The following is a 25,673-nucleotide window of genomic DNA, read 5'->3' as shown; positions in this document are numbered from 1 at the left end:
CCAGCAGCCCCACTGGCAAAGAGACCAGCCTGGCTGGCTGCAGCTCTAAAGCCAGGCCTGGCTGGGGCCGGCCCTGCTGAATGCTCTAGCGGGAACGTCCTCAGCAGAGACGCTTGGGTTGAACCTGTCCCTAAATCTTCCACTTCCAAAGCAGGAGCCAGCATTGACCCCAGGCCAGGCAGGGAGAGAATTCCCCAGTAGCAGAATAGCCCATCACTGACCCCTCCGGGGAATCCCACGCACTGGCTGGGATGAGCCAGGACAGGCTGGACGGCCCCCCCCGTCTGAGCTGCTCTGCCCAGTCCAAAAAATAAACCAAAGAAACTCAAACATTCCGCTCACGCACCCGGATGGAAAGGGAGCCCCGCTGTCTCAAAACCTGCCTGGAAAGTGAAAGAGAATCACAAGCGTTTGAGAGGCTGGTTACGTTTACGGGCCAGATCGTCCGCTGCTGTAAAGCAGCGTGGCGCCATGATTTAACGCAGCAGGTCCGTGTCTGTACAGAGCTTAGTGCAGGGTGGCCTGGCCCAGGAGCGGTGGGATCATAATACATAACGTACAGCGCCTTGCACAATCGGGTCTTGGGCCATGACTGGGGATCCCACCATAACTCATTCGCTGGCGCCAGCGGCGGGTCTGGTCCCAGTACCTAGCCGATCGGCTATCACCCGTCTTCGCTGAGCGTGCAGCAACATGAAGTCCCACAGCCCCCGAGGCCGGCAGCGTGTCAGCCTGTAGCACGCTACCCTGCAAGCTGCTTTTCCCACCTGCTTCGTGTATTGCTTGCCAGGCGTGTGCCAAGGAGGAGCGCTTTTTCTCTGCAGCTCAGCCACCAGGCTGTCACCGATGCGCTAAATTTGTCAGTTGCTAGAGAACAAAGTCTGGGCTTGGTAATTAAGACTGCCTGGAGAGAGACATCCACAGCGGCTGTTCTGGAACAAGCTTGCGCAAAGCCAGCAGATGGAGGCTTTTCTTCTGGCCTTTGCGAGTTTCCTATGGCATTCTGCCCTTGGAAGTGGGGGATGTGGGCGGGGGAGGAGGGGGGCTGCTGTTTTAATTCTGCCCCACAACGATCACACAAAACACGCTGTGGTGTTACATTGTCTCTAAAGAACAGCTCGACGGGCCCAGGACGACAGCACCACACTGCGAACGCGACTCATGCGAGAGTCAGAGCTTGGGTCGGTGGAGCGATGCTGATTTGCACCATCCGAGGGCCCATAAACAGCAAGCCAGCAACGTGCAGGAATTCACTGCCCACTGTGAGCTGGGGGCAGACGTGGAGGGGGATCCCTGGCTGTCTCTGAGGCAGGAAGGGAAGTTTAACAGGTTGCGGCTGTCGTTACCCCGGAGCAGGAGCTGGAGCAGGAGTCGCACCCAAACGCTGACTGACGGGGTCACGGGGCGCTCAGACCATAAACCTAGTGGCCTGTGACTAAACGAGTTTGCTGGGTCTCGGCGCTGTTCCTAGCAGGACACGTGACCCACGCCGGCCCCCAGCTGTTCCGTCTGTTCAAAAAAGGGCTAGATACGTTCATGGAGGACAGGTCCATCAATGGCTATTAGCCAGGCTGGGCAGGGATGGTGTCCCTAGCCTCTGTTTGCCAGAAGCTGGGACTGGGTGACAGGGGCTGGATCACTTGGTGATTCCCTGTTCTGTTCGTTCCCTCTGGGGCCCCTGGCATTGGCCACTGTCAGAAGACAGGACACTGGGCTGGATGGACCTTTGGTCTGACCCAGTCTGGCCGTTCTTCTGTTCTTATATCTGAGGACAGACTGGCCCATTCCTGCTAGCAGGCCCCTGACTGTTTGGTGGCTCCTGCCTCCCCCCGGGTTGGAATCTGGAACCTAGACGTTCGGATCCCAGCGGGTCACGTACCCATTCTCCCCTGCCCGTGCCAGTCCACCCAGGCGCTGGGTTAGGCAACCCCCTCCCTCCCCCCCGCACGCTCCAGTACAATCATGGCCTGGTTGGGGCCAGCTCATGACCCATTTCCCCAAGCCGGAGAATGGATATTTAAGGCAAGACACCAGCTGTCTGGATCGGCGACAAGCCGGAAGTTGCACCAGGGCCACGGGGCGGGGCCGGGGAAGGGAAAAAGGGCAGAGCAGATCCGAGGACAGAAGCTGCATGCGGAGGTGGCTGTACGGAGACAGGCCGGGTCTGGACCGAGAACACAGCTCGGCAGGAGCTTCCAAAGTGGCCGGAGGACGAATGCAACAACGACCAACCAACCAAACCAGGCAGCCCAGCCAGCGCCCCAGCCACAGGGACGCACCGCCGGGTTCCCCTCCAGCAGCCCGGGTGGGTGGCTCTGGCCGCCGGCCGGCTCAGGTCTGGGTGAGCTGTATCCCGTAGACGGCAGCGTCGCGGCCGAGGCAGGCAGCTTTGGAGGAGCTCTCGGCGTCCTGCACGTTGTACTCGCCCTTCTTGCAGGCGGTGGATTTGAGGTAATAGACGAGCCCGGCCGTCCCACCCAGCAGCAGCACGGCCGCCCCCGCGATCAGGGCGGCGACGATGAATCTGTGATCTGGCGGGGGGGACACGCGGGTGAGGCTCCAGGAGGAGAGACAGTCCCTGCCCCAAAGAGCTTCCAGGCTAGACAGAGGCAGCGAGAGGGGAAGGGACACGCCCAGGATCACACAGCCGGGCAGAGGTGGGGAAGGGAAACCGAGTCACAGAGCGGGGCTGTAGCTTGCCCAGGGTTGCTCAGCATCCCAGGAGTGGAGCTGGGACTAGACGGCAGGTCGGCTGGATCCCAGCACAGAGCCCCAGCCCCCCCGCCACCAGGCAGCTTCTCTGTTACGAAGCGAGCGGAGACGCCCCAGGTGCGTGGTGCCGCTGAGTCAGGCTGGGCTCGAGTCCTGCCTCCTCGCCCGCCGCGCGGCAGGGACCTCGACCCCCCAGGGCTGCTGCAGAACGCCCAGGAACCCCACAGGGGATCTGTCCCTCCCCCCCACACTTTGCCCTTCCCTGGCTTCCTCGCCCTCTGCTCCGTACCTGTCACCTGGATTTGGACCTGGCCCAGGTGCTGCCCGTGGGCGTTGGAGACTCTGCAGACGTAAACGCCGCGGTTGTGCCGGTCAGCGCCGGCCACGCTCACGGTGCTGTTATCGGCCGAGCAGTGGACGTTGGGGGCGGGGGGCACGGTCCAGCGGTAGGAGGGCGCCGGGGAGCCCTCAGCGCGGCAGCTGATGTTGAAGCTGGCGCCGCGTGGGACGGTGGCGGAAGGGCTGATGGCCAGGAGCAAGACGACGGGCCTGTCTGGAGAGAAAAGGTCACACACTTAGCAGCCGTGCAGCCCCTGGTCCCTCTGCGGCCCCCCCATTTTCCGCCTACCGTCCCGTGCAGCAGGGGAGCAGCGCCCCCATTCTACAGGGGGGCACCGAGAGAGGCCCTAGGCCGTGCAAGGATGGCACTGAGGCCTCCCAAGTCCCAGGCTAGTGCACTAACCACTGCACCATCCTACCCCTCTCTCTGCTCCCTTTGCTCAGCCAGCCCTGGACCCCCCACTCCACTGCGATTTCTCCATCTGTGAGCAGGAGCGTTCTCCGCTGAGCTCTGGTAAAGCCTCCCTGTGTTCAGCAGCAGGGCAGACCCCTGGGGTCAAACCCTGGCTCTGCCACAGACACCCTGCGTGACCTTGGGCCTGTCACCCCATTGCTCTGGGCCTCAATTTCCCCAGCCCTAAAATGGGGCTAACGCTGGCTGAGCAGCTGGCCATGAGCGCCCGGAGCGATGCTGCGACAGTCGGGGCTAACGGGAGGCGATTTTACCCCGGTGAGACCGAGACGGGAACGCTGCGGCTCGTTCTGGCTTCGTAAGGGAAGTGGGAAGAGCGGAGCCAGCGCAGGCCAGAGCCGCACAGGTTCGAGGGTGGGAGAAGACACCTGGCTGGCAGCAAGAAGCGTAACGTGCTTCGCTGTCAGACAGAACCCTGCGAGGGGAGCTGGTCCCGGCGTGCGAGGCGCCATCCCGGGCAGAAATCCCGCCGAACGGGCCCCGGAACCTCGCGGAGGGAGGCAGAACAAGCACCAATGGCTGGCAGCTGAAATCGTCTCTCACCGCAAGCGCGTGCAGCACCCAGTGCCAGGGACGGGCTCGCGCTACGGCCCCAGAAACGGCTGTGTAGACGCTGCGGCTCCGGCTGGGGCTCCGAGAGCTGCGTTGGGGAGCAGGCTCTGGCCCGAGCTGCAGCTTCACAGCTCCGCGGCTATTTACACAGCGCCAGGGCCCCCCCAGCTCCTCCGTCCCAGACCCCAGCTCGCGTCTCCCCGGCCCGTTCGGGTCTCCCTCTGGCTGCACCGGGTTTGAGCGTTTCCGGGCGGAGCTCGTGGGACGGACGCCGGGCGAGCGGGAGGGGAATCGGCCGCGATCGCGCCGTCTTGGGAGCGTCCCGGGCTGGCGGCGCTCGCCCTCCTGCCTCGCCCCGGGCAGCACTTTGCAGCCAGGCACTCAGCGGCACGACACCCCGGGGACCCCCTGGCTAACGTTCACGAGCCGGGCCCGGCGCAGGGAATCGGGTGGAGAGCAGACGAGGGGGCCAGTAAACGGAGCCAACAGCGGCAAGTACATAGGACTCAATGTTCTTTCACGGTCAGTCATTTCCGGTGCAATTAGTAACACAGGGCAGGGCGCGGGGGCCGGGCTCGTTTAGGAATGTCCAGTGTCAGCTTCCCCCAGCTGCGCTTGGACCAGCACAAAATCAGATCAGCTGCACTTTACACACGCAGGGCCGGAGTTCCAGCTGCTCCGTTCCTGTGCTCTAGCAGGGACTGACTGAGACTGTGAGCTCGCTGGGGCAGGGGCTGTTACTCCGTTCTGTGTCTGTGCAGCCCCTAGCGCTGTGGGGCTCTGGGCACTGCTGTAATTCACCTAACAAATAATGTACAGCGCCTAGCGCTGGGGGGGCCTGAGCCAAGACTGGAGCACCTGGGCACTACCGTAATTCACCTAATAAATAACGTACAGAGCCTAGCCCAATGGGCTGGGGCACTACCGTAATTCACCTAACAACTAATGTACAGCTCCCAGCACACCGGGGGGGGGGGGGGGTCCTGCTCCATGGCTGGGGCCCGTAGGCTCTGCCGTAATAGTGTGGCAATAGCAACAGGAGCCATTTGTGCTGCCTGTCTTCTGGGGTCAGGCAGGGCTCTCGCCCAGCCCACAGGGTGAATCAGAGCAGCCTTGGGGCTGCTCTAACTCACACTCTGCACCCTGTGGCCCCCGGGGAGCAGCAGAGACCGTACGGCCGCAGTGCCAGATTCACAGATTCCAAGGCCAGACGGGATCACCTTGTCTGACCTCCTGCGGAGCACAGGCCCGAGACCTGCCCCAATGCCATATGCCGGGGCTGGGAGCAGGGCCTTTATGCCAGTTCGGCCCCCGTCCGGGGGGGGGATTCTCAGGGAGCCGTTCCCACCCCAGTGCCGCCAGCACAGCCTGCGGGTCACACGTAGGGCGAACCAGGCTAGTGCAACGCTGGCGCGCAATCGAGACTCACATTCCACCCGCACGGTGACCACCCTCGTCGCCGACCCGTGGCGGTTCCTGGCCGTGCACTGGTAGGTGCCGGAGTCATTCCTGCTCACGTTCCGCTCGCCGCCAAACTCGTCGGCTGCTCCCTCCTTGGTGCATGGGACGCGGATCCCGTCCGCCTCACAGGCCAGGGTGTGCTGGGTCCCCTCCAGCCACGCCTGGGTACTGGGGCAGCTGGACTCGTCCATGGTGGGCTTGTCTGGAAGGTAGAGAACAAGGGCCCACTATTCATACCACGAAGAAGCCCTGTGGCTCCCCCAACCCGTGGCTCCGTCTTCTGCTAGATGAACCCTGGCCGAGCGCTCATGCCGGGCCACCTTTGTTACCGCCAGCTCCTAGTCCAGGCAGGAGCAGGGTAACCGGGGACTGGCTGTGCAGCGCCTCGCCCTCAGAGCCAAACTCCCCAACACAACGGCTTTTGTAACAGAGGGCCCCCGGCTTCTCCAGCTCTCAGTGCCACAGACGAACCGTGACGAAGTGGGGGGGTGGGGTGGGGTTCTTCTTGTTTTCAATGGCTGGCAATGCAGAGGGGGTGGGACTCAGTTTCCCTGGGTGTTACTGGTTTTACGAGGTGGTGGAGAGGGAGGTTGTTGTTACAGAGGGCCAGCGACCGGCCTGGAGAACGGAGACCCCAGCGACTGGTGACCGGGACGCCCAGTTCAGGAGTCACAGCCGGTTCTGGCCAGTGGGAGGACAATGGGCTGTGGAGAGAGGACCCCAGTGACCGGACCAGCCGGTTCCAGCCAGAGGGGAAACAATGGATGGATGAGAGGGGAGGAGGCCCAGGCAGCCGGTCTACCTGGGACAGAAGACAATGGACAGAGGCGGGACTTGGGGGCCGGTGATATCAGGTGCCCAGCTGGAAGGGGGGTGTCTCTTGACTGGGAGAAGAGAGTCAGACCCCACCTGGATGCAGAGAGATTGGGATGTGCTGGGCTGGGGAGGCCAGGCCTGAGGCCCTGAGAGTTTCCTGTGCTGGGTTCAGATGCTCAATAAACCCTCCTGTGTTACACTGGCTGAGGGTCGCTCCGGGCTAGAGAACAGGGTTGCATTATTCCCTCTGGGAGTGGAGTCCCCGGGGGTCCAGAGCGAGGGGACTCCCCGAGGGGGCCCCCGGCAGAAACAGACGTGCTAAGGCTCAGAGAGGTGTGGCTCCAGGAGGCAGAGGGGCCTACGGCTTAACCCCGGGAGAGGTGGACCCCAGAGAAGGACTGTCACCCCAAGGGGAGTTTCCCCCCAGTCCTGGGAGTCCGTGACACGAGCACCTGCTGGATGTGGCAAGTGGACAATTGTCCGTGGCTGCCGGGAGGGCCGGGCAGAGCTGGAATTCACTGCCCGCATGGGCTGCGCTGTTGTGTCTGTGCTGGGAAAGCGCAAAGAGAAACTCCTCGCAAACCGTCCCGGAGCCCACGGGCAGGGCCCAGGTACAAGTAACACAGAGACCGGCCGGGGAGGTGCCAACGCAGAGACCAGTCCAGCCCTGGGTGGAGGTTGGGGGCAGCGGTGGGCCTGGCCCAGGGACGGGGGTCGATGCAGGGACCAGCCTGGCCTGCGAGGGCAGCTCTACCTGCCAGGCTGTAAGCTCACATTGGAGGGTGACATTAGGAACCGGCACCAGTCCAGGTTCGGTGCCTGGAGTCACGGAGAGAAACCTCTGACCCCCAAGCTGGACTGGGACGGATGAATTAATCAGGAGTGCAGACGTCACTGGGTGTGCGAGAACCTATGGCAAGCGTGACCAGCCGGTTTCCGGGCTGTCCGGTGCTACGTGCCTGCGTACAGCATCTCACACTCAGACCCCACTTCCCGAGGGTGTCTGCAGCCCCTGGGTGTTCAGCACATTGCCAGACTGTTCATTCCTGAGCTGCCTGATTAACCTCTGCTGCTGACGCGGGATTTGTCGTCGCACGTTGTATTTATACGTCCTGGCCGGGCTGCTTCCGCCGCTGCTCAGTCCCGCGAGCCAGGTGCTGAGGCCAAGGTCACTGTCTCTTTCCTAACGAGTTCAGCGCGCTTGTCCTTTTCCCTTCCTAGCATGGCTGATTCATCACTCACCCAAACAGAGGCGCTGCCAGAGCGGCTCATCCCAGGGCCCATCTAACCTGGTCTCCCGTCTCCAACGGGCCCCGCCCCAGCTGCTTGAAGGCAGGTGCAAGACACCCTGCAGGAGGCAGCAAAGGGCGAACCTTTCCCGAGGGACAGTTCCCTCCTGATCCCCATCAGATCTTGGCCGGGTCCGGGCAGCGCCCGGCCCAACGGGGCCCCTGATCTTATCGGGAGCTTCTAATCAACCAACCGATGGGCGTCCGTTTAACTCAGCCGACTGCTCCACCCACGGCAGGACAAGACCAGGGGTTCGGACAAGGGCAGGGGGGTCTAGGCAAGTGACTATCTCACACATAGCTGCAGGGATCCAGTGTTTGCTGACTTACACTCCACCTGGACGGTCACGTCCCAGCTGACCGAGCCGCGGGCGTTGGTGGCGTTGCAGTGGTAGGTCCCAGCATGCTCTCTCGCCACCCGATGCTGCACCCCCACATCGTAGGGCACCCCGTCCTTCGTGCACACCACGGCCGGTGCTGGGTTCCCCCGCGCCAGGCAGACCAAGCTTTGCTCCATCCCCTCCACCCAGGTCCGGGTCCCGGCACAGCCGGCATCGTCTATTTCAGGCCCATCTGGAAGATACAGAACCGGAACCTGTCTTTAAAGGGGAGAGCAGGGCTGGTTCCTCTGCCATGCACCTCGGCCCTGCCCTGGAGGGGAGCTGGGACTTGGGGGCCCATTCAGAACTTGGCCACTCTGACGAGGTTACCACCGGGGGGGGGGGGGGGGGGGGGGGAGGGGACAGCTGGGCCGAGGGCTTTGGGGAGCAGGGTCTTGTTAGCAAGGAATGGGGCTGAGTCCCAGCAAACAAACCTCATGCAGGGCCCAGGGAGAAGCTGTCAGAGGGGGACACTCTTCAGTCGCTATCAGTCTGGGGATGGTCAAGGAGGAGAACTCCACCTCTCCATCTGAACACCCCGCTCAGTCCCCCTCCACCTGGGGCCAGATCAGAGACGGGCCCCCTAGTGGGGAAAGGCCCCGTGTCCCATTCACCGTCCTGAGCCAGCCAGTCCCCAGCCTGGGGTGGGTCGGGGCCAGCACCCCTGGAGGGGAAAGGCCCCGTGTCCCATTCCCGGCCCCCCCGAGCCAGCGGGAATCTTGGCAATCACACACTCCCCCTTCGTCTGACCCATCTTGCGTTTGCTGGGACGGCGTCACTTCTAGCCAAGCACCGGAAGCCGCCAGCACCCGACACTGGGGAGCCCAGCTCTGTGGGGCCATCAGCTCCCCGGGGCCCCCATAGGCTGCGATCCCGGCCCTCACATTCGACGTGGATTGTCACGTTCCTGCCGTCCGTCCCGTGAGCATTGGTGGCGTGGCAGCGATACAGCCCCGCGTGGCCTCTCGTGACGTTCTGCACGCCGCCGGTAGCGTACACCGGGCTGTCCTTGCTGCAGGAGACCTCCGGCGTCGGGTTGCCATCGGCTTCACAGGCCAGCTGCTGCGGGGTCCCCTCGAGCCACGTCTGGTGACTTGGGCAGCCGGGCTCGTCCAGCATAGGCGCGTCTGGAACAGAGAGAAGAATAAGGCTGGCGTGGGAAGGCCCAGATGCCCGTGATGCCTTCGCTCCGTCTGAACGCCCTGATCTGTCCAGTCCCCTCTCGCCGCGGGGCCGGCGTCCCCTGGAGGGGAAAGGCCCCGTGTCTAATTCGCACACCACAGCTGGTGCTGGGCTCCTGCCGGCCCTGCAGACCAGGGTTCGCAGCCCCCCCTCGAGCCGCGTCCGTTTCGGGCTCATCCGAAAGTGCAGGGACAGAACTCAAGTCGTTGCCCAGGACCCTCTGCTCTCTCCCGGGGCAGCAGGAGGATCAATGACCTGGGTCACTGGCCTGTTTGCGCCCCGAGAACCCCAGCGGCAGGGCAGTGGGTGGCTGGAGGGGCGCGAGTTCTCCTGGCGGGAGCTCCGGGCCTGGGACTGCAGCCCCGACACAGCCCCTGGAGCACGGCAGTCCCGCCGGCGTGTGCTGAGAGAGTGATGCACGGGCTCTAGTGCCGTGCCACACGGGGACGGACATCAGAGCCCGCCCGCCCCTGCACCTGCCCACCCCGGCGCCCGCCCGCCCGCCCACCTCGGCACCCTCCCCAGCGCCCGCCCACCTCGGCACCCACCCCAGCGCCCGCCCACCTCGGCGCCTGCCCTGGGCCCGGCTCACACGCTAAAGCTTTGGCACGTCCTTAAGTGCTTCGCAGAGACAAAGGCCTCACACACTGCAAGGCTACTGGGTTGTGGCCAATAATCAGCCCAGCTGCGAGTCCTCGTGCCACCGCTCCCACCTTCCAGCCGGGGCTTTCTGCAGGAGGCCCGGGCTGGTGCCAAGCACAAGTCACCTCAATGATTGCAGTCGACACAGGGAAACCGAGGCACAGAAAGAGGAAAAGACGTGCCCAAGGCCACCCAGTGTCTGTAGCAGAGCTGGGAACATAGGCTAGGAATCCTGGCTCCCAGCCCCCTTCCTCTAACCCACCAGACCCCAATCCTCTCCTAGAACTGGGCATAGAACCCAGGAGTCCTGACTCCCAGCCCCCCCCCCCACCCCGCCCCAACCAATAGACTCCCCTCCTTCGCTCGCTCTCGACTCCATTCGGTATCATCAGACGCTCGTGCGTCCTCTCCCTCCTCACTGGCCGATGGGAAAATGCAAATGGGTTTGTCTGGCAGCATCTCTCTCTGGGTCCCTATTAATTTCTGTTAACGAGGGTTTGTAACGACAGCAACGGGCTCGGCTGCGTTTCCCAGCGATGTGCTGGGTTCCACTGCTGAGGCTGCCAACAGGCAGAGCAGAGATGGGCAGACAACCAGGCGGCTGGATGGCACAATGGTTAGGGACCCAACTCCCTCCTCTGCCAGGCGTCCCGTGCCTCAGTTTCCCCACCTAGCCCATGGGGATAATGGCACGGTGCCTGAGGAGAAAGGCCCTGAAGGTTTGGAGAAGTTCCAGTGCTGCCATCCCAGGGAGGCCCTGGGGTCAGTCACCGCGGGACGTGCAGGGGCAGGGTCTGGGCCCCGCTCCCGACTCACAGAGGACGACGAGCTGGGCGGACGTGTTCTTTACGAGGGAATGGTTGCCCAGCGTGAGGTTCCCTTCACACGTGAATTGCCTCCCATTGTCTCCCTTGCGGGTCGTCAGCGTGAGCTGCAGGCGGGGCGGGTGCCCGGAGGCCAGGGTTCGCTCGGCGTCTCGGAGCTGTAGCATCGTGCCGGGGGGCTGGGAGGCCTGGGAAAGGCACGTGATGCTCACGGTCCTGTTCACAAGGGCCTGGGGCTGGTCGATCTCCAGGACGGGCTGAGGGAAACCTGCAGGGGACAAGCAGAGCTGCTCTGAAATGATCAGGGTGAGTTTTAACATGTGACTGACGTCACCGCGGCAAAGAAACCCAATTTCCACATCTGGGGAGCCCTGGGTTATAGCGCCAGGCTGGTGTGGTGTGAGCAGGGGCTGGAAACCCAGACTCCTGGGTTCTCTTGCCAGCGCCCAGAGAGAGCATAGGGTCTAGCAGGTTGGAGCGGGGGAGCGGGGACCGGGCCCATCGGACTCATTTGGCTTGCCAGAGGCAGGGCTGGGCCTTCGTCTCTCGCCACCAGGTCCTCCAGGAAGGGGGGCAGCACAACCCCCAGGGCAGGGCAATCCCCAGCTGGTTGTATGCGTTGGAGCTTTTCGGGCATTATCATTGGGTCGAATAAAAATCACCCAGGCTTGGCTCTGCCCTCGGTGTGAGCGCGTGTGCCAGGCACCGTGGGGTCCCTACAAGGGACTGAACCCGCTGGTTCTGGGACAAGAGCCCTGCTGCTCCCAGGATCAATTGGCAATCAGTGCCGTTATTATTAACCAGGGAACACGCCCAGGGAAAGTCCCACGCATGGCGGGCAGGGAGAGCGACTCTCCCCTCTCCAGAACAGAGCCCCAGCTTGGCTCAGCTCAGCTGCGCTCCGTCCTTGGAACTGGACACGGGGCTGATCGGCGGAGAGGGGGCAGAGGAGGGCCAGGGCCACCCAGCACGCAGCTCTCTGCAGGATTGGCGCCAGCACTGCCCACACCCCAGGGGAATAATCCAGACACTCACGGTAAACGAGAACGCTCTGCCCTGCGGATCTGCACACGGGCCCCACGGACACGGTGCATGTCAGCTGGTGCTGTCCCGGGGACGGGGACCGAACCTCGCCCTGGGCGGTGGCCGTGTCGCCCGATGTGGTGACGGTGAAGTTCAGGCTCTCTCCCCCAAAGGACAGGTTGAACCGGGCCTCTCCCGCAGCGGGGAAGACCCCGGCCACCCCACAGCGGGCGGTCGCCCTGGTGTCCACCTCGATATATTGGGAGATTTGGAGCCGGGGCTCCTCTTGGAGATCTGCAGCGGGCGAGAAAAAACACCGCGGGGCATGAGGGAAGCATTCAGAAGCATGTGGCCGAGTACACAGAACAGCAGCTTGGGACTCAGGACACCTGGGTTCTATTACCGGCTTGGCTGTCGGCCTTGGACAAATCCTTCCTTTTTCTCTGCCTCTGTTTCCCCTCCCACCCTCTGTCTAATTGGACTGTGATATTCTTGGGGTAAGGGCTCTCCAGGTCTGGGCAGCGCCTGCCCCCGTGGGGGCCCCCATCTCGGTTGGGGTCTCCAGGCACTACTGTGATATGCTCAGTTGTAATGCAGCCAATGTCTGTTGTGAGAACGTCTCACGTCCTCCCAGGCTCCAGTTCCGGATCCGGACACAATGACATGGGGCCTGACTGTATTTTACAAATGTTCCGCCATTCTCACCTCACCCTGCCCCAGGAAGCGGGCGCAGAAATGGGAGGTGTAGAGAGGGGAAATGGCCTACCCCAGGTCACACAGTCAGCGAGTTGCAGAGCCGGGAACTGAACCCAGGAGTCCTGATACCCAGTTCCTGCCCTGCTTTAACCACTGACCTCCACTCACCTCCTAGAGAGAACCCAGGAGTCCTGACTCCCAGCCCCCCGCTCCCCCAACCCACTTGACTCCAGTGTCCTCCCAGAGCCAGGGATAGAACCCAGGAGACCTGGCTCCCAGCTCCCCAACCCAACCCACTAGACCCCAGTGTCCTCCCAGAGCCAGGGATAGAACCCAGGAGTCCTGGCTCCCAGCCCCCCCCCCCCCCCCCCCCGCTGTCTCACTTTCACACATTAAGGCCAAGCTTTTCAAACACCACTAGTGATTCTGAGTACCCAACTTGGGAGGCCACCCAGGGGCCTGACAGTCACAGAACAGCTGAGGATCTGCCCTTAGATCTGCAGTGGGATCGGGATCCGGGCCTGAGAACTTCCAATTTCAACATCGTCCCATTGAGAAAACCTGATCCCTCCTCTAAAGATGGCTGTCTCGAGAGCTCCCAGCCTGTCACGTAACACACAAGCCGGGGGCCACCCAATGACATTACTAGGCAGCAGGTTTAAAAACGAACAGAGGGAAGTTCCACTTCACACAATGCACAGACAACCTGTGGAACTCACTGCCAGGGGATGTTGTGAAGGCCAAAAGAATAACTGGGTTCAAAGCAAAACTAGGTAAGTTCTTGGGGGATGGGTCCACCAGTGGCTGTTAGCCAGGATGGGCAGGGACACAGCCCCATGCTCTGGGGGTCCCTAAACCTCCAGCAGCCAGAAGCTGGGACTGGACGACAGGGGAGGGATACTCGATAATTGCCTGATCTGTTAATTCCCTCTGAAGCCCCCTGGCACTGGCCTGGATGGACCATTGCTCTGACCCAGCGCGGCCGTTCTTGTCAGCACTGCACCGCTGAGCAGGGCAGAGGGTGGTTAATGACACCCGTGAACGCCTTGTCCTGCCCACGGGCTAGCGCTGGCGTTTCCTCTCTCCCACTGAGAAGAGGGTTTGCAGCAGATTGAAAACGCCCAGGTGAGCTCCGAGATCGCTCGCTCGCCCGGGCAGCGGGAGAAACGCAGTGAGTCAAGCAGCCACCGCAGCTCCACCAGAGCCCGGAGCTCAGAGACAAAGGCAGGGAGCTGGCTGGGGATTCGTCACAGAGTTATTAATAGACTCCCGCTAACGGGATTATAATTCCCGCAGCCCCGGCAGCTGTCGGAGCGTGAGCGGGCGGCTCGGACGAGAGGCAGGCGAGCCAAGGGTCTGGTTCTTGTTTCCCTGAGGTTTGGGCCCCATTCCCGATCAGAGCGTCGGCACCAGGCGCCCGCGGAAGGGCCGGTCCGAGAGGCTGGGGCTAGTGAATCAGCACTCACCAAAAACCCTGAGCTCCACCGCAGGGGAGGAGTTTTGGAAAAGCTGCCCGTGCGGTGTCAGGTCCAGGGCGGTGTGGCAGGTGATCTCCTGCCCGTGGTCCTGTCGCTGAGGGGTGATCTTGTGGGTCACCGTGACGTTGTCGGGTCCGGTCCCGGTGCGGTTCTGGAAGGTCTCTGTGTGCAGGGTCCGTCCCCCCTGGCGGAGGGTCAGGGTCAGGTGCGTGACGGGAGCCACGTTCAGAACCCGGCACTTCAGGTTATAGGCCCGGCCCAGCTCCATCTCGGGGAGCGGCTCCAGCACCACCCGCTCCGGCACCTCTGGAGTGACACAAAGACACAGGCAGCCTTTCAGGAATCCAACATGGTGTCTGCAGTGGGATCCGCCAGGGCGTGGCCGAATCCTGCAGCCTGTCCCACCACATCATCTGCACTGTTCAAGAGACGGCACCTGCGGCTGGCTGCATCTCCCTGCCCTGATCACACCCCCACGCCAGCTGACGGCCCCATAGGTCACTCCAGTAGCAGGGGAAAGGTGGGACTGTGTGGGTTCCCAATGGAACGGGTCCCCACGTCGCAAAACAACATCCTCATGCCGGGCACGATGCAGGCATCTCACCGACAACCTCTACAGAGAGTCTGAGGGCAGCATGCACCTCTGAGACCAACCCCCCTTTCGCCCTGGGGGGTGGGGTCCCATCCGTGCAGGGCAAGCCCCTGGGTAGGGACGGTGCTTGTGGACTCAGGGGAAGTTTGTGCTGCTATGAGGCTAAACGGAGTCCGGAGTCTCGGGAGAAGCCGATGCAGCTTCTTTCCCCAGAACTACACAAGGATCCCGTCTGTTCCAGGAGGGTCTCTAATCTGAGGGCTCATCTCCTGCCTCCCCAGGAAAGAATCTGGGCTTCCCCCCCCAGGAATCGGTCAACCCCACGCAGCCCCCGTAACCCGCCCCCCCCCCCCCCCCAGCAGCCTCTTTCCGTGAGTCACTTACGGTAAGTGGTGATGTTGGCACATGCAAGTGTTATCTTTCCGGCGCAGTTGATAAAGCACTGAACAACCGACACCCACTCCCGGATATCGACCAGCTCTTGGGCCATCCATCTGGGCCCCTTTTTACGTTCGGCTTTGGTGAGCGAGGTCTCCAGGCCGCCCTGGGCACCAGGCTCCCGGCACGTGTGGCTACAGTTTAACCAGATGGAGCCTCCGTGCTCCACCACGGCAGCTTCCGGCCAAACGCTCACATTAAAGGATTGTTCTGCAGCCCCTGAAATGGGAAACGCGCCCGTGGTGCTGAGCCTCGGGGGGGGGGGGGCTCCCGGAAGACACCGGGGTCAGGGCAGCCTCTCCCAGCGTTTCGAATCCATGCCCAGGGCGGCGGCTCAGCCCCGTCACAGTAACGACGCTGTGGATGTCCAACGCCCTCCACCCGACGATCCCAAAGCACTTTGCAAACAGTATTGTTCCCATTTCACCAGCAGAGAAACTGAGGCACGCAGCATGCAGCAGTGAAGGGACTTGCCTGAAGTTCTAGGGCAGGCAGTCCTGACTCCCAGTGACCCTCATCACTAGCCCCCACCCGCCTCCCAGAGGTGGGGCTACAACCCAGGAGTCCCCCCTCCCAGCGCTGGGGAGAGAACCCAGGAGTCCTGGCTCCCAGCCCCCGCCCCCTCTAACCACTGGTGCCCACCACCTCCCACGCAGTTTATCGGGAGGAGCCTTTTCTTAACAAGCCACACGCCAAACCAGCCCTCCCCCCCGGGGGCCGGACTGACTCCTTCTCGGTGTCCCCCCGCCCCCCGCAGGCCGGGCACGGACGGGGCGGGGAGCCCCGCACGTGGGCCGGTCCCGACCCTGCCCGACGCTGGCTTCACGCCGGGCCCCGATCCGCGGGGTACGTACCTGGGAGCGCCAGGAGCAGCAGCAGCAGGGCCCCGAGCTGCCGGAGCCGCATGGCTGAGGACGCGCCGCGCCGCGCCGGGGAGCGCGGGGCGCAGGGCTCGGGATTGGCGGCGCTGGGACTTGCTATCCAGGCGGAGGAGGGAGCGCGGCGCAGCGCAGCGCAGGAGCCCGGGCGCCCGCCCCTGAGTTCCCGAGGACTGGCCGGCGCCTGAGCCCGGGTTTCCTCCGCTTCCTGCAGCAACTCGGGCCACGACACGCCCCTGATGAGAGCTGGGCACCTCTAGAGTCAGGGCCCTGCGTGCCAAGGGGAACCGAGCCCCCGTCGCGCCGGGCGCTGCCCAGACCCCGGCCGAGATCGGGGCCCCGTCGCGCCGGGCGCTGCCCAGACCCCGGCCGAGATCGGGGCCCCGTCGCGCCGGGCGCTGCCCAGACCCCGGCCGAGATCAGGGCCCCGTGGGTTTAAGAGCCTTCCACCAAAACAGCTCCTGCTTCTTGCTGTACCTCAATGACTCCGATGCTTTTGGACTCATGGATGAATGCGTCGTGTTCCTGGCTGGCTTCCTACAGCGCCCATCTATCCCCGCCCCCGGGTTCTCCTTGGAGTCCATGGAGCAGGGGTCAGGCCCCTCCGGCTGGGTCGCCCAAAGAAGCCGGTTTCCATTTGGGCTGTTGGGAGCTGACAGCTGCTTGCGAAGGATGGCACAGGCAGGTGCACCGGGCCCGTCTCAGCATTGCCTGCCCCCGGGCTGAGCCCCTAGGACGGGGGTTCTCAAAGGTTATTGCCTGGGGGGTCATGAGCTGTCAGCCCCCACCCCAATCCCTGCTTCGCCTCCAGCATTTATAATGGTGTTAAATATAAAAAAGTGTTTTTAATGTGTAAGGGGGTCGCACTCAGAGTCTTGCGGTGTGAAGGGGTCACCAGGACAAACGTCTGAGAACCGCTGCCCTAGGCCCAGTCCTGCTGGAGTGTTGGTCCCCGACCCCAGCACAGAGCCCATCAGCCAACGGGACTCCCCGGGCCAGTCCCACGGGACCCCCAGCCCCTCCGCGGGGGACCAGATCCGACTCCAGCTCCAGAACGCCCAGGGAAGGAAAGCGGAAGAGGGCAGGGTGGGGTGTGCGGCACTCAGAGCTAAGTTAATTGGTCAGTCCTTGTACAGCCCAACCTAGCCACCCCGATGCCCCCCTCTGTGCCTCCGTCCTCCTATACCCCCCTCGGTCCCTCCATCCTCCTACCCACCCTCGTCCGGCCATCCCCCTCGGTCCCTCCACGCCCCCCTCTGTCCGTCCGTCCCCTGAGGCCCCCCTTTGTCCCTCCATCCTCCTACACCATCCTCTGTCCGGCCATCCCCCAACGCCCCCCTCGGTCCCTCCACGCCCCCCTCTGTCCGGCCATCCCCTGACACCCCCCTCTGTCCGCAGGGCCGGCTCCAGGGATTTTGCCACCCCGAGCAGCCCAAAAAAAAAAAAAAAAAAGCCGCGATCTGCTCTGAGCGGGAGTGAGGGACCGTCCGCCGAATTGCCGCCGAATAGCTGGACCTGCCGCCCCCCTCCAGACTGGCCGCCCCAAGCACCTGCTTGCCAAGCTGGTGCCTGGAGCCGGCCCTGTCTGTCCGTCCATCCCCCGACACCCCCCCCGTCCGTCCATCCCCCTACACACCGGTCTGTCCACACATCCTCCTATGCACTGGACTGTCTGTCCGTCCCCCTATTCCCCTCTCTGTCCGTCTGTCCCTCTACACGTCTGTCCATCCTTCCCCCTACACACCTGGCTGTCCGCCTATCCCCCTATGCACCCCTCTGTCCGTCCATCCACCCCCTTGCACACTTCTCTGTCTGATTCCGATGTGCAGGGGCTGGACCCTGCTCTCCCCTGCCCACGGGCTGTTGGCTCGTCTCGCTTTCTCGTGTTGGTTCGTGCAGCTTTCGCGAGGGCTCCTTGCCGGGCCAGTGCAGACGGAAGCACAATTTGGAACCTGTGACAGTTTTCGTGAACCGGAATCGGCCAGCCCGAGCGCCGGGCCCTGAGTGACCCTGGCACCCTGGGGTGTGTGCCTTGGGCCCCACATCCCGTCTGGCTGTGGCCAGGAGCCCTGTCCCTCAGGCGATCCTGGCGAAGGTTCCTGGAGTTTCTGGCTGTGACGGGGCCCCCGCCCCCCATAAGGCTTTATGGAAGTATGCTTATGAATATATCTGACATAACTGGAATATGTTCTGTGCTACATATGCCATGTCACATATCTATGTAAAGGTTATGATCTACTGCAGTGGTCCCCAACCTTTTCCATGCGGTGGGCGCCGGATGGAGGACCGTGGCCGCCGGAGAAGCAGCCGCCGAAATGCCGCCAAAAGGCAGCGTCATCAAGAGGCGTCGCCGCCGAAAATCGCTTCTTGACGTTGCCGCTTTTCAGTGGCATTTCGGCAGCTGCTTGTCCGGCGGCCAGTAGGCAGGTGCACATAGATGCTCCAGCGGGTGCCACGGCGCCCGCGGGCACCACGTTGGGGACCCCTGATCTACTGAATCTATTAATCCTATTTGTATGCATGTGTCATTTTTGTATTCAAAGTTATGAATATTGGCCGTGTACTGGCTTGATTTCTAAATAACCTTAGGGCTTGGCTACACTGGCGCGTGACAGCGCTGCAACTTTCTCACTCAGGGGTGTGAAAAAACACCCCCCTGAGCACAGCAAGTTACAGCGCTGTCACGCGCCAGTGCTCTCTCCCAGCGCTGGCGCGCGACCACACTCGACCAAAGCGCGGCGGGAGCGCTTTGAAGTTTCAAGTGTAGCCACGGCCTTAGTATTTGGTCAGTTCCTGGAGAAAGGAATTCACAAAATTAAGTGCCCAATCAAGAAGCACTTAAGGAACAATGCATCTTGGAATGCTCCAATCCAGATAAGAAGTCTTCCTGCAGACATTCAAGATACCATGTGGGCAATAGCTTTTGCCTGTAAAAACTATGAGTCATGCATGGACATGTGACTTGCCCAGGTGACTCCAAAACTCCATCTTGGAGCTGGACTTTGCATAGGAGAGAGGAGGGGGTCTCCACCCACAAGAGAAGGTCTATTTAAGCCCGTGGGAGATCCCTCCATTTTGTCTTCAGCTGGCTAAAGAGAGCCTCTCCACCCCCAAAGATACCTGAAAAAAACTGGAACAAAGGACAGTAACCATGGGGGGCGGGGGGGGGGTGAGTGATTGCTGGAGCCAGTCTAGCAGGAGACTAGTCTGTAAAAGGAACCTTACTGGAACTGGTGAGGTGTTATTCGTATTCAGCACCAGAGGGTCCTGTGGCACCTTTAAGACTAACAGAAGTATTGGGAGCATAAGCTTTCGTGGGTAAGAACCAGTTTCTTAGACATAGACTTGCGTGTTCTATTTTATTTTACTTGGCAATTCACTTTGTTCTGTCTGTTACTACTTGGAACCACTTAAATCCTACTTTCTGTATTTAATAACATCACTTTTTACTTATTAGTTAACCCAGGAGTATGTATTAATATGGGGGGGGGGAAACAGCTGTGCATATCTCTCTATCAGTGTTATAGAGGGCGGACAATTGATGAGTTTACCCTGTATAAGCTTTATACAGGGTAAAGTGGATTTATTTGGGTTTAGACCCCATTGGGAGTTGGGCATCTGAGTGTTAAAGGCAGGAACACGTCTGTAAGCTGCTTTCAGTCAAGCCTACAGCTGTTAGGGGACATGGTTCAGACCTGGGTCTGGGTTTGCAGCAGGCTAACGGGTCAGGCTCGAACCAGGCAGGGCACTGGAGCCCTAAGCTGCCAGGGCAGGAAAGCAGGGGCAGAAGTAGTCTTGGCACATCAGGTGGCAGCTCCCAGGGGGTTTCTGTGATTCAACCCGTCACAGCAGCTTCCTGATGTTTGCAGACAACATGGCTGCATCACTCGTCCCCCCAGAGCCTCAGCAAGGATGCGCCCCCTTCCCTGAGCAGCCGGCCTGAGCCCTGGGCCTCTAATCAGCAAGGGGAAGGGCTGGGCTCTGCCTTGGCTGCCTGCGCTGGGCTGTGACTTCCCAGACTTGTGAACAATGAAGGGGCAAGGGAGGAAGTTCACTGACCGGATCAGCTGGGAAGGGAGCCAAGGGGTATACGCTGTCAGCCCTGCTCAGTGCCAGGGCCCTCTGTAGACACAGAGTGAGATGAGACAGCCCCTGCCCCTGCCCCAAAGAGCTCCCAGGCTAAACAGCCCACGGGTGGGCGGGGATGCGCCTTGTCTGAGGTCCCCCAGGACTAGGATCCATCCACTAGGCCACGCTGCCTCCCGCGTCAGCCCTGGCTCTGGCACCAGCATGGAACAAGCCGAGTTCCCTCCAGTGTCCCCCGGGGGGTGCTGCCCTCTGCGCACAGCTGTCCCGGCGGAAGGGCAGGTTCTCTTGTGATGCCAGCTCTCCCCAGTGCCCCTTCCGGGCGTCCGCCAGCCTTTCTCCCCCACAGAGGGTGAGCGGGTGACATGCTGACTCGATGCCCCGGGACATTCCTCACCACGCGCCCTGGCGAGGGGGGGAGTGATGGGGAAGCAGCCGCCCGTGCTTGGCCAGCTAGTGAAGGGCGGCTGGAGCCACTGTCATGGGAAATTTACCTGAACCAACACCACTGCCCAGAGCCCCTGGATCCCTGCAGCTCCTCACCGGGCGTTAGGTTCCCAGCGCCCAGCGCCTGCCCTTTGAGGCTGTGCTAGGAGCTGAGCGAGCTGTCAGTGCCCTGCTGAGCGTGTGCGCAGCGGCGCCGAACCAGGCCAGACGTGGGGGGGTTTTCACAGCCACAGCACAAGGCCCGTCCGAGGGCGAGGGCTTCCCCATTGAACAGCTGCAAGAAGGTTTTTTAGCACGGCACAAGCAATGTATTTCTGCCTAGTCTCCCTCTCAAACACTTCTGCCGAGACTTTCACCACAAAGCCCAGCCCGGAGCAGACCCGGCCCGGGAATTTCAGCCGGAAAGGTTAAAGTCTGGCAAAGGTAGACGCATGGGAAACCGGGGAGCGCCTGGCAACATTCACTAGCAGCACCGCAACCTGCCCCCCATCCCATAGTCTCTGTGCATCTCCCATCTGAGTGGCAGCTGCCCACTGCCTGGCTGAGCTCTGCCGTCTGTGCTATGGGGAAGCGTCTTCAGCAGAATTCAAGCTGCCTCCCTCTTCTGGGGCGTCTTCTGCGCTGGCCTGCGCCATCTCGAAATCCGTCCGGCTTGGCGTTGCTTCCCCGGGCTCTGGCCTTGCCGCTCTCCGGATCCTGCCCCGCCGAGCCAGCCCCCAGGCCAGAATGCCCAGCAGCATGGCCGGGACGGTGGCGATGGCAGAAATTGCGATGATTTTAGCCGTGGGGCTCTCTGGAAAAGGAGACAGAAAAGGGTTAAATTCCCTCCCCACAAAACACCCCTGAATTTCCCCAGCGGGGTCGGTAAACGATGTTGGTAAAGAAACAAAATGAAACTACGGCCCCAGTGGTTTTCACTGCGGCCCCCAGTCGGGGCCGAGACCATCCGGGCTCAAACCCCAGGAATTCGGGAGGAATCTCACTTCCGCTGGGCTGCCAGGGAAGCTCCTGGGCCATGCGAAGGGAACGTGGCGTTTGTCCACCTCTGAGCGCTCAGCCTGCCTCGCACCAATGGATTTAGGGCTGGATTGAAAAGAGATTTCGGTGCCTACAGATGCAGATAGGCACCTAGTAGCTGCAAAGTGCCCAACCTTCCTGGGTGCCTAGCGCCCAGAGAACCAATGGGAGTTAGGAGCCTACCTGTTCTGGTAATTTTCAAAATCCCACTAGGCACCTGGCTGGATCTTTAGGTGCCCAAATCCCTTTACAGACCTGACCCTCCTTTCATGCAGGGGGTTTCGCCCGGCACAACGGGGCTCCCGATCTCGGCCGGGGCTGTTCGGTGTTTCCACAAGCAGGTGTGAGACAGTCCAGAGAGGCGGCTGGGCCTCGGGCACGGTCAGGCAATACCCAGTCTCGGAGATGGAACGTTTTTCCATTCGCGATTTGTTTTAAATGTACATTTAACCAAACTAACCCTGAATTTTTCCGCACATTTCCTGTGAAAAGCACCTGGCTTTGTGCAACCAGCTGCAGCCGGCCCGTAAACCTCTGTACGTGCTGCACCCACTGGCCGGGGGCACCGCCGCAGGGCGTTAGCGTGGGTCACGCAGCTTTCTCCCGGAGGCCACCCGCCTGGGCCTGGCTTTCGAGCGGGATTCCCTGCCTGGCTCCCTCCATCCGTTCTGGGGTTGCGGGGAGAGGAGCACTTGACCCACGTCCCGATCAATGTGTGACTGGAGCTGCCAGCACCGGCCCGGCGTGAGCCTGAACTCACCGGCCTCCTGGAGCTCCACCGCAGAGGACCTGCTTTGCAAGAGTGGCCCGTGCGGTGCCAGGTCCAGGGCTGCGTGGCAGGTGGCCTGCTGCCCGTGGTCCCATCGCCGAGGGGTGATCTCCTGGGTCACCGTGACGTCGTCGGGTCTGGTCCGGGTGTGGTTCTGGAAGGTCTCTGTGTGCAGGGTCCGTCCCCCCTGGCGGAGGGTCACGGTGAGGTGTGTGACGGGAGCCACCTTCAGAACCCGGCACGTCAGGTTATAGGCCCGGCCCAGCTCCAGCTCCGGGAGCGGCTCCAGCACCACCCGCTCCGGCACCTCTGGAATGACAGACATGGAGCCACGGGCAGCCTGAGGGCAGGAATCCAACACGGGGGACCGTCCCAGCCCTATCCCCAGGGGAACAAGAGCCCAGCTCCCAGCCCCCTCGCCATGGGAGGCCCTGGGGCCCGAGGGGGGAGCTGGTGCTGCAAGTGCCTGGCATGCCTCGTGCCCGCGTGCAGAGTGGCAGGGGGCTTTCACTGCAGAACCTCAGCCATCAGCGGCCTCACCCCCGGCCAGGCACCACCCGCCCGGGCCCCTTCCATAGGGAGCAGCAACCTCCAAAGTCTAGAAGCCTCCAGGCCTGGCCGGGAGCCCCGGGCTGGTCCTTCAACCCCGGCTGCTCCCACCTTCGCCCTCCGCAGGCCCTGCCCTCCCCCTGCCCCCCGGCCTTGGGGCTGTGGCTCCTCCCGACTTCGGTAGCTGCTCCCGCCTGGGCTGCGTTTCAAACTGCCCCCGGCTCTCCCCTCTGGGCAGCTCCTATCTCGCTTCTCCAGACAGGAGCCGCCCAGCTCCCTGTGGGGCTGCCATCCGCTGCGCCCCAGCGGCACCGCCCAGAGCCATGCAGCCGGCCCAGCGCATGGCGAGGGGCAGCCCAGGCCCGGAGGGTGCAGCCTGCGCCCGCCTTGCTGCGAAGGAGGACGCAGCCGAAATCCGTCTGCCAAACGCTGCCTGTCCCTGGGCCATTGCAGAACCTCCCGCCCACGCCCCCAGGGCTGGCTGACAACTCCCACATTGGACCTGAGCTGGGAAGGGCCTGGCAGGGGCGATTCACCTACCTCTGGGGGTGGCCTCTCCCTTAAGAGACCCCAGGACTCCCCACAGAGCAGGGGACGCGCCCCAGGAAAGCCGCCCCCGGGCCCTGCCCAGGAGCCTCGTTCTGTGAGTCACGTACGATAAACCGACATGTTCACGGCCGCTGTTTGCCGCTCTCCACGGCAGGGGAAGTAGCACTGAGGAGCCGACGCTGAAGGTCGGTTAACTGGATCCCGTAGACCCGGGTGCTGCTGAAGGCGCCGCAGGGGGAAGAGCCTGGAAGGTGCATCCCCGCGCCCCAGGCCGGCTGAGCCTGCCCCGGAGGCGACCCTGCTGGCGGCGAGAGCCAGGCTCAGTCTCGCTGACCGGCCGGCAGGGGCTCGAAGTGGGGCAGGGGGTTGGGATGTGGATTCCTGCCCTGCCAGGACCCGGACTGAGCCCCACCAACTCCTCCCACCCAACGGCTGCCAGGGGGTAACTCCACGCAGGTGCTGCCTGGCTTAATGGAGCAGAGCCAGTGTCCCCAGAGGGGAAAGGCCCATGTCCCATTCTCTCCCCCCTGAGCCAGCCAGTCCCCTGCCCTAGGGCCAGAGCACAGCTTTGTACCCTAGTTTCTGCCAGCGACTTTTCCCTTTCTCTAGCTCTACCCTGCACCAGAAAGTGTCAGTGGCACAAAAGCCCCCCCAGACCCACTGCAGCTGGGAGCCTGCTGCACTTACGGTAAGCGGAGATGTTTGCATACGCCACCGTCGTATTTCCACCGCAGATGAAGAAGCATTTAAGTGTCGATGCCCACTCCGTGATATTGGTTAGGAGAAAGGCTGCCCACCTGGATCCATTTTTACTATCGGTTTTGGTGAGCGAGGTCTCAATGCCGCCCCTGGCACCAGGATCCCGGCACGTGGTGCTGCAGTTTATCCAGACGGACCCTCCGTGCCCCACCACGGCAGCTTCCGGCGAAACGCTCACCTCAAACAAGCCCTGCGCGGCCCCTGAAACAGCAAATGGATCTATCACACTGTGGCTGTGCCTCTGGGGGATACAGCCCAGTGGAACTGAGAAAGCAGAACATCAAACCCCACCCCCTTCCCAGAGCCAGGGAGAGAACCCAGGAGTCCTGGCTCCCAGCTCCCCAACCCCCAATCTGCTCTAACCACTAGGCCCCACTCCCCTCCTGGTGATTCTATAAGAAGGCGGCTTCATTAACAATGAGTAAAACAAATTGATGTCACCACTTCAATGCCGTTTCAGTGGGGAGCTCCCAGCCCAGCCCGGTCCCACTAGCATTCCCCTGGGGACACGCAGCCTGAGCGGGGGGCGGGTGGGGGGCACTTACCCGGCACCACCAGGAGAAGCAGCAGCCACGCCAGGGAGCCCCCGGGAGAGGGATGCTGGAGCCGCTGGGGTCCCATGGCTGAAGAGAGAGGGACAGAGAGAGCAGGAGTTGGGGGAGCTGGGCTTGGGTTTTCCGTCGGTCCCGTGGGGCCTGGTCCAAGCCCACTGACGTCAATGGGAGTCTTGCCAGGGGCGTCCGCCTAGGCCCTGGGCACTGAGTCGGTGTCACTGGAGAGGCGGGGATGGTGCCCAGGCACTGCCAGGGCAGCTCAGCCCAGGGCCCATCTAGCCCGGTATCTGGTCTGCAACGGAGCCCAGCCCCAGCCCCAGCTGTGAGACCGACGGCAGGAGGACGTGATGGGAACCCTGTGGGGACAGTTCCCTCCTGATCCCTGCTAGTTAGAGATCAGCCCAGCCCCGCCCCCCCCCCCCCCCCCCGCTCTACCCACCAGCCCCCACTCCCTTCCCAGAGCCAGGGAGAGAACCCAGGAGTCCTGGCTCCCAACCCCCCGCTCTAACCACCAGCCCCCCACTCCCCTCCCAGAGCCGGGGAGAGAACCCAGGAGTCCTGGCTCCCAGCCCCCCCTGCTCTAACCACCAGCCCCCACTCCCCTCCCAGAGCTGGGATAGAACCCAGGAGTCCTGGCTCCCAACCCCCCCGCTCTAACCACCAGTCCCCCACTCCCTTCCCAGAGCCAGGGAGAGAACCCAGGAGTCCTGGCTCCCAGCCCCCCCGCTCTAACCACCAGCCCCCCACTCCCTTCCCAGAGCCGGGGAGAGAACCCAGGACCTTACCCCCAACGACGGTGGTGCTGGCTGGAATGGCGGAATGAGGGCGCAGCCCGGGAGGAGCGTGTGCGGAGCCATCTGCTGGGTGAGATAAGCAGACGTTGTGACGAAGTGGGAATGTTCATAATGTTTTCTCTGAATACTGTGTGGGTGCCTCAGTTTCCCCTATCTATTTCTTAAGTCTCTAGGTGGTGGGATAAGGGGGTGTGATTGTTGCAGAAGAAAGGGCCGGTGTGCCTAGGTGGCCAACACTCTGTCTCCTGGCAACTAATGGCCGGGGCCCCTCCCCTGCAAGGTGATAGCTAAAGGTGTTGGAGAACAAAGGAATCAGGTGACCTCCTGATCTGGGAAAGAGACAAAGCCCAGAGGAGGAGGGGCTGGAGGGGAAGT

General features: G+C 62.4%; 1 protein-coding gene across 1 annotated transcript in view; it reads right to left on the bottom strand.

Moving 5' to 3' along the window:
* Window positions 1-2,331: 2,331 nt before the first annotated feature.
* The window catches only part of LOC135891526 (intercellular adhesion molecule 5-like), a 45,849-nt gene continuing 22,507 nt past the window's right edge, over window positions 2,332-25,673 (bottom strand). Inside the window, exons 3-12 of the mRNA XM_065419076.1 lie at window positions 24,496-24,573; window positions 23,879-24,151; window positions 13,855-14,172; window positions 11,705-11,986; window positions 10,662-10,937; window positions 8,906-9,148; window positions 7,972-8,214; window positions 5,505-5,738; window positions 3,002-3,265; window positions 2,332-2,531 (exon numbers count right to left, since the gene is read on the bottom strand). Coding sequence (XP_065275148.1) covers window positions 2,332-2,531; window positions 3,002-3,265; window positions 5,505-5,738; window positions 7,972-8,214; window positions 8,906-9,148; window positions 10,662-10,937; window positions 11,705-11,986; window positions 13,855-14,172; window positions 23,879-24,151; window positions 24,496-24,573 — 2,411 coding nt within the window. The remainder of the gene's footprint in view (window positions 2,532-3,001; window positions 3,266-5,504; window positions 5,739-7,971; window positions 8,215-8,905; window positions 9,149-10,661; window positions 10,938-11,704; window positions 11,987-13,854; window positions 14,173-23,878; window positions 24,152-24,495; window positions 24,574-25,673) is intronic.

The sequence above is a fragment of the Emys orbicularis genome, chromosome 19 (assembly GCF_028017835.1).
Source record: "Emys orbicularis isolate rEmyOrb1 chromosome 19, rEmyOrb1.hap1, whole genome shotgun sequence".
In the NCBI taxonomy this organism is placed as follows: domain Eukaryota; kingdom Metazoa; phylum Chordata; order Testudines; family Emydidae; genus Emys; species Emys orbicularis.
This window is presented reverse-complemented; position numbering and strand designations above follow the sequence as displayed.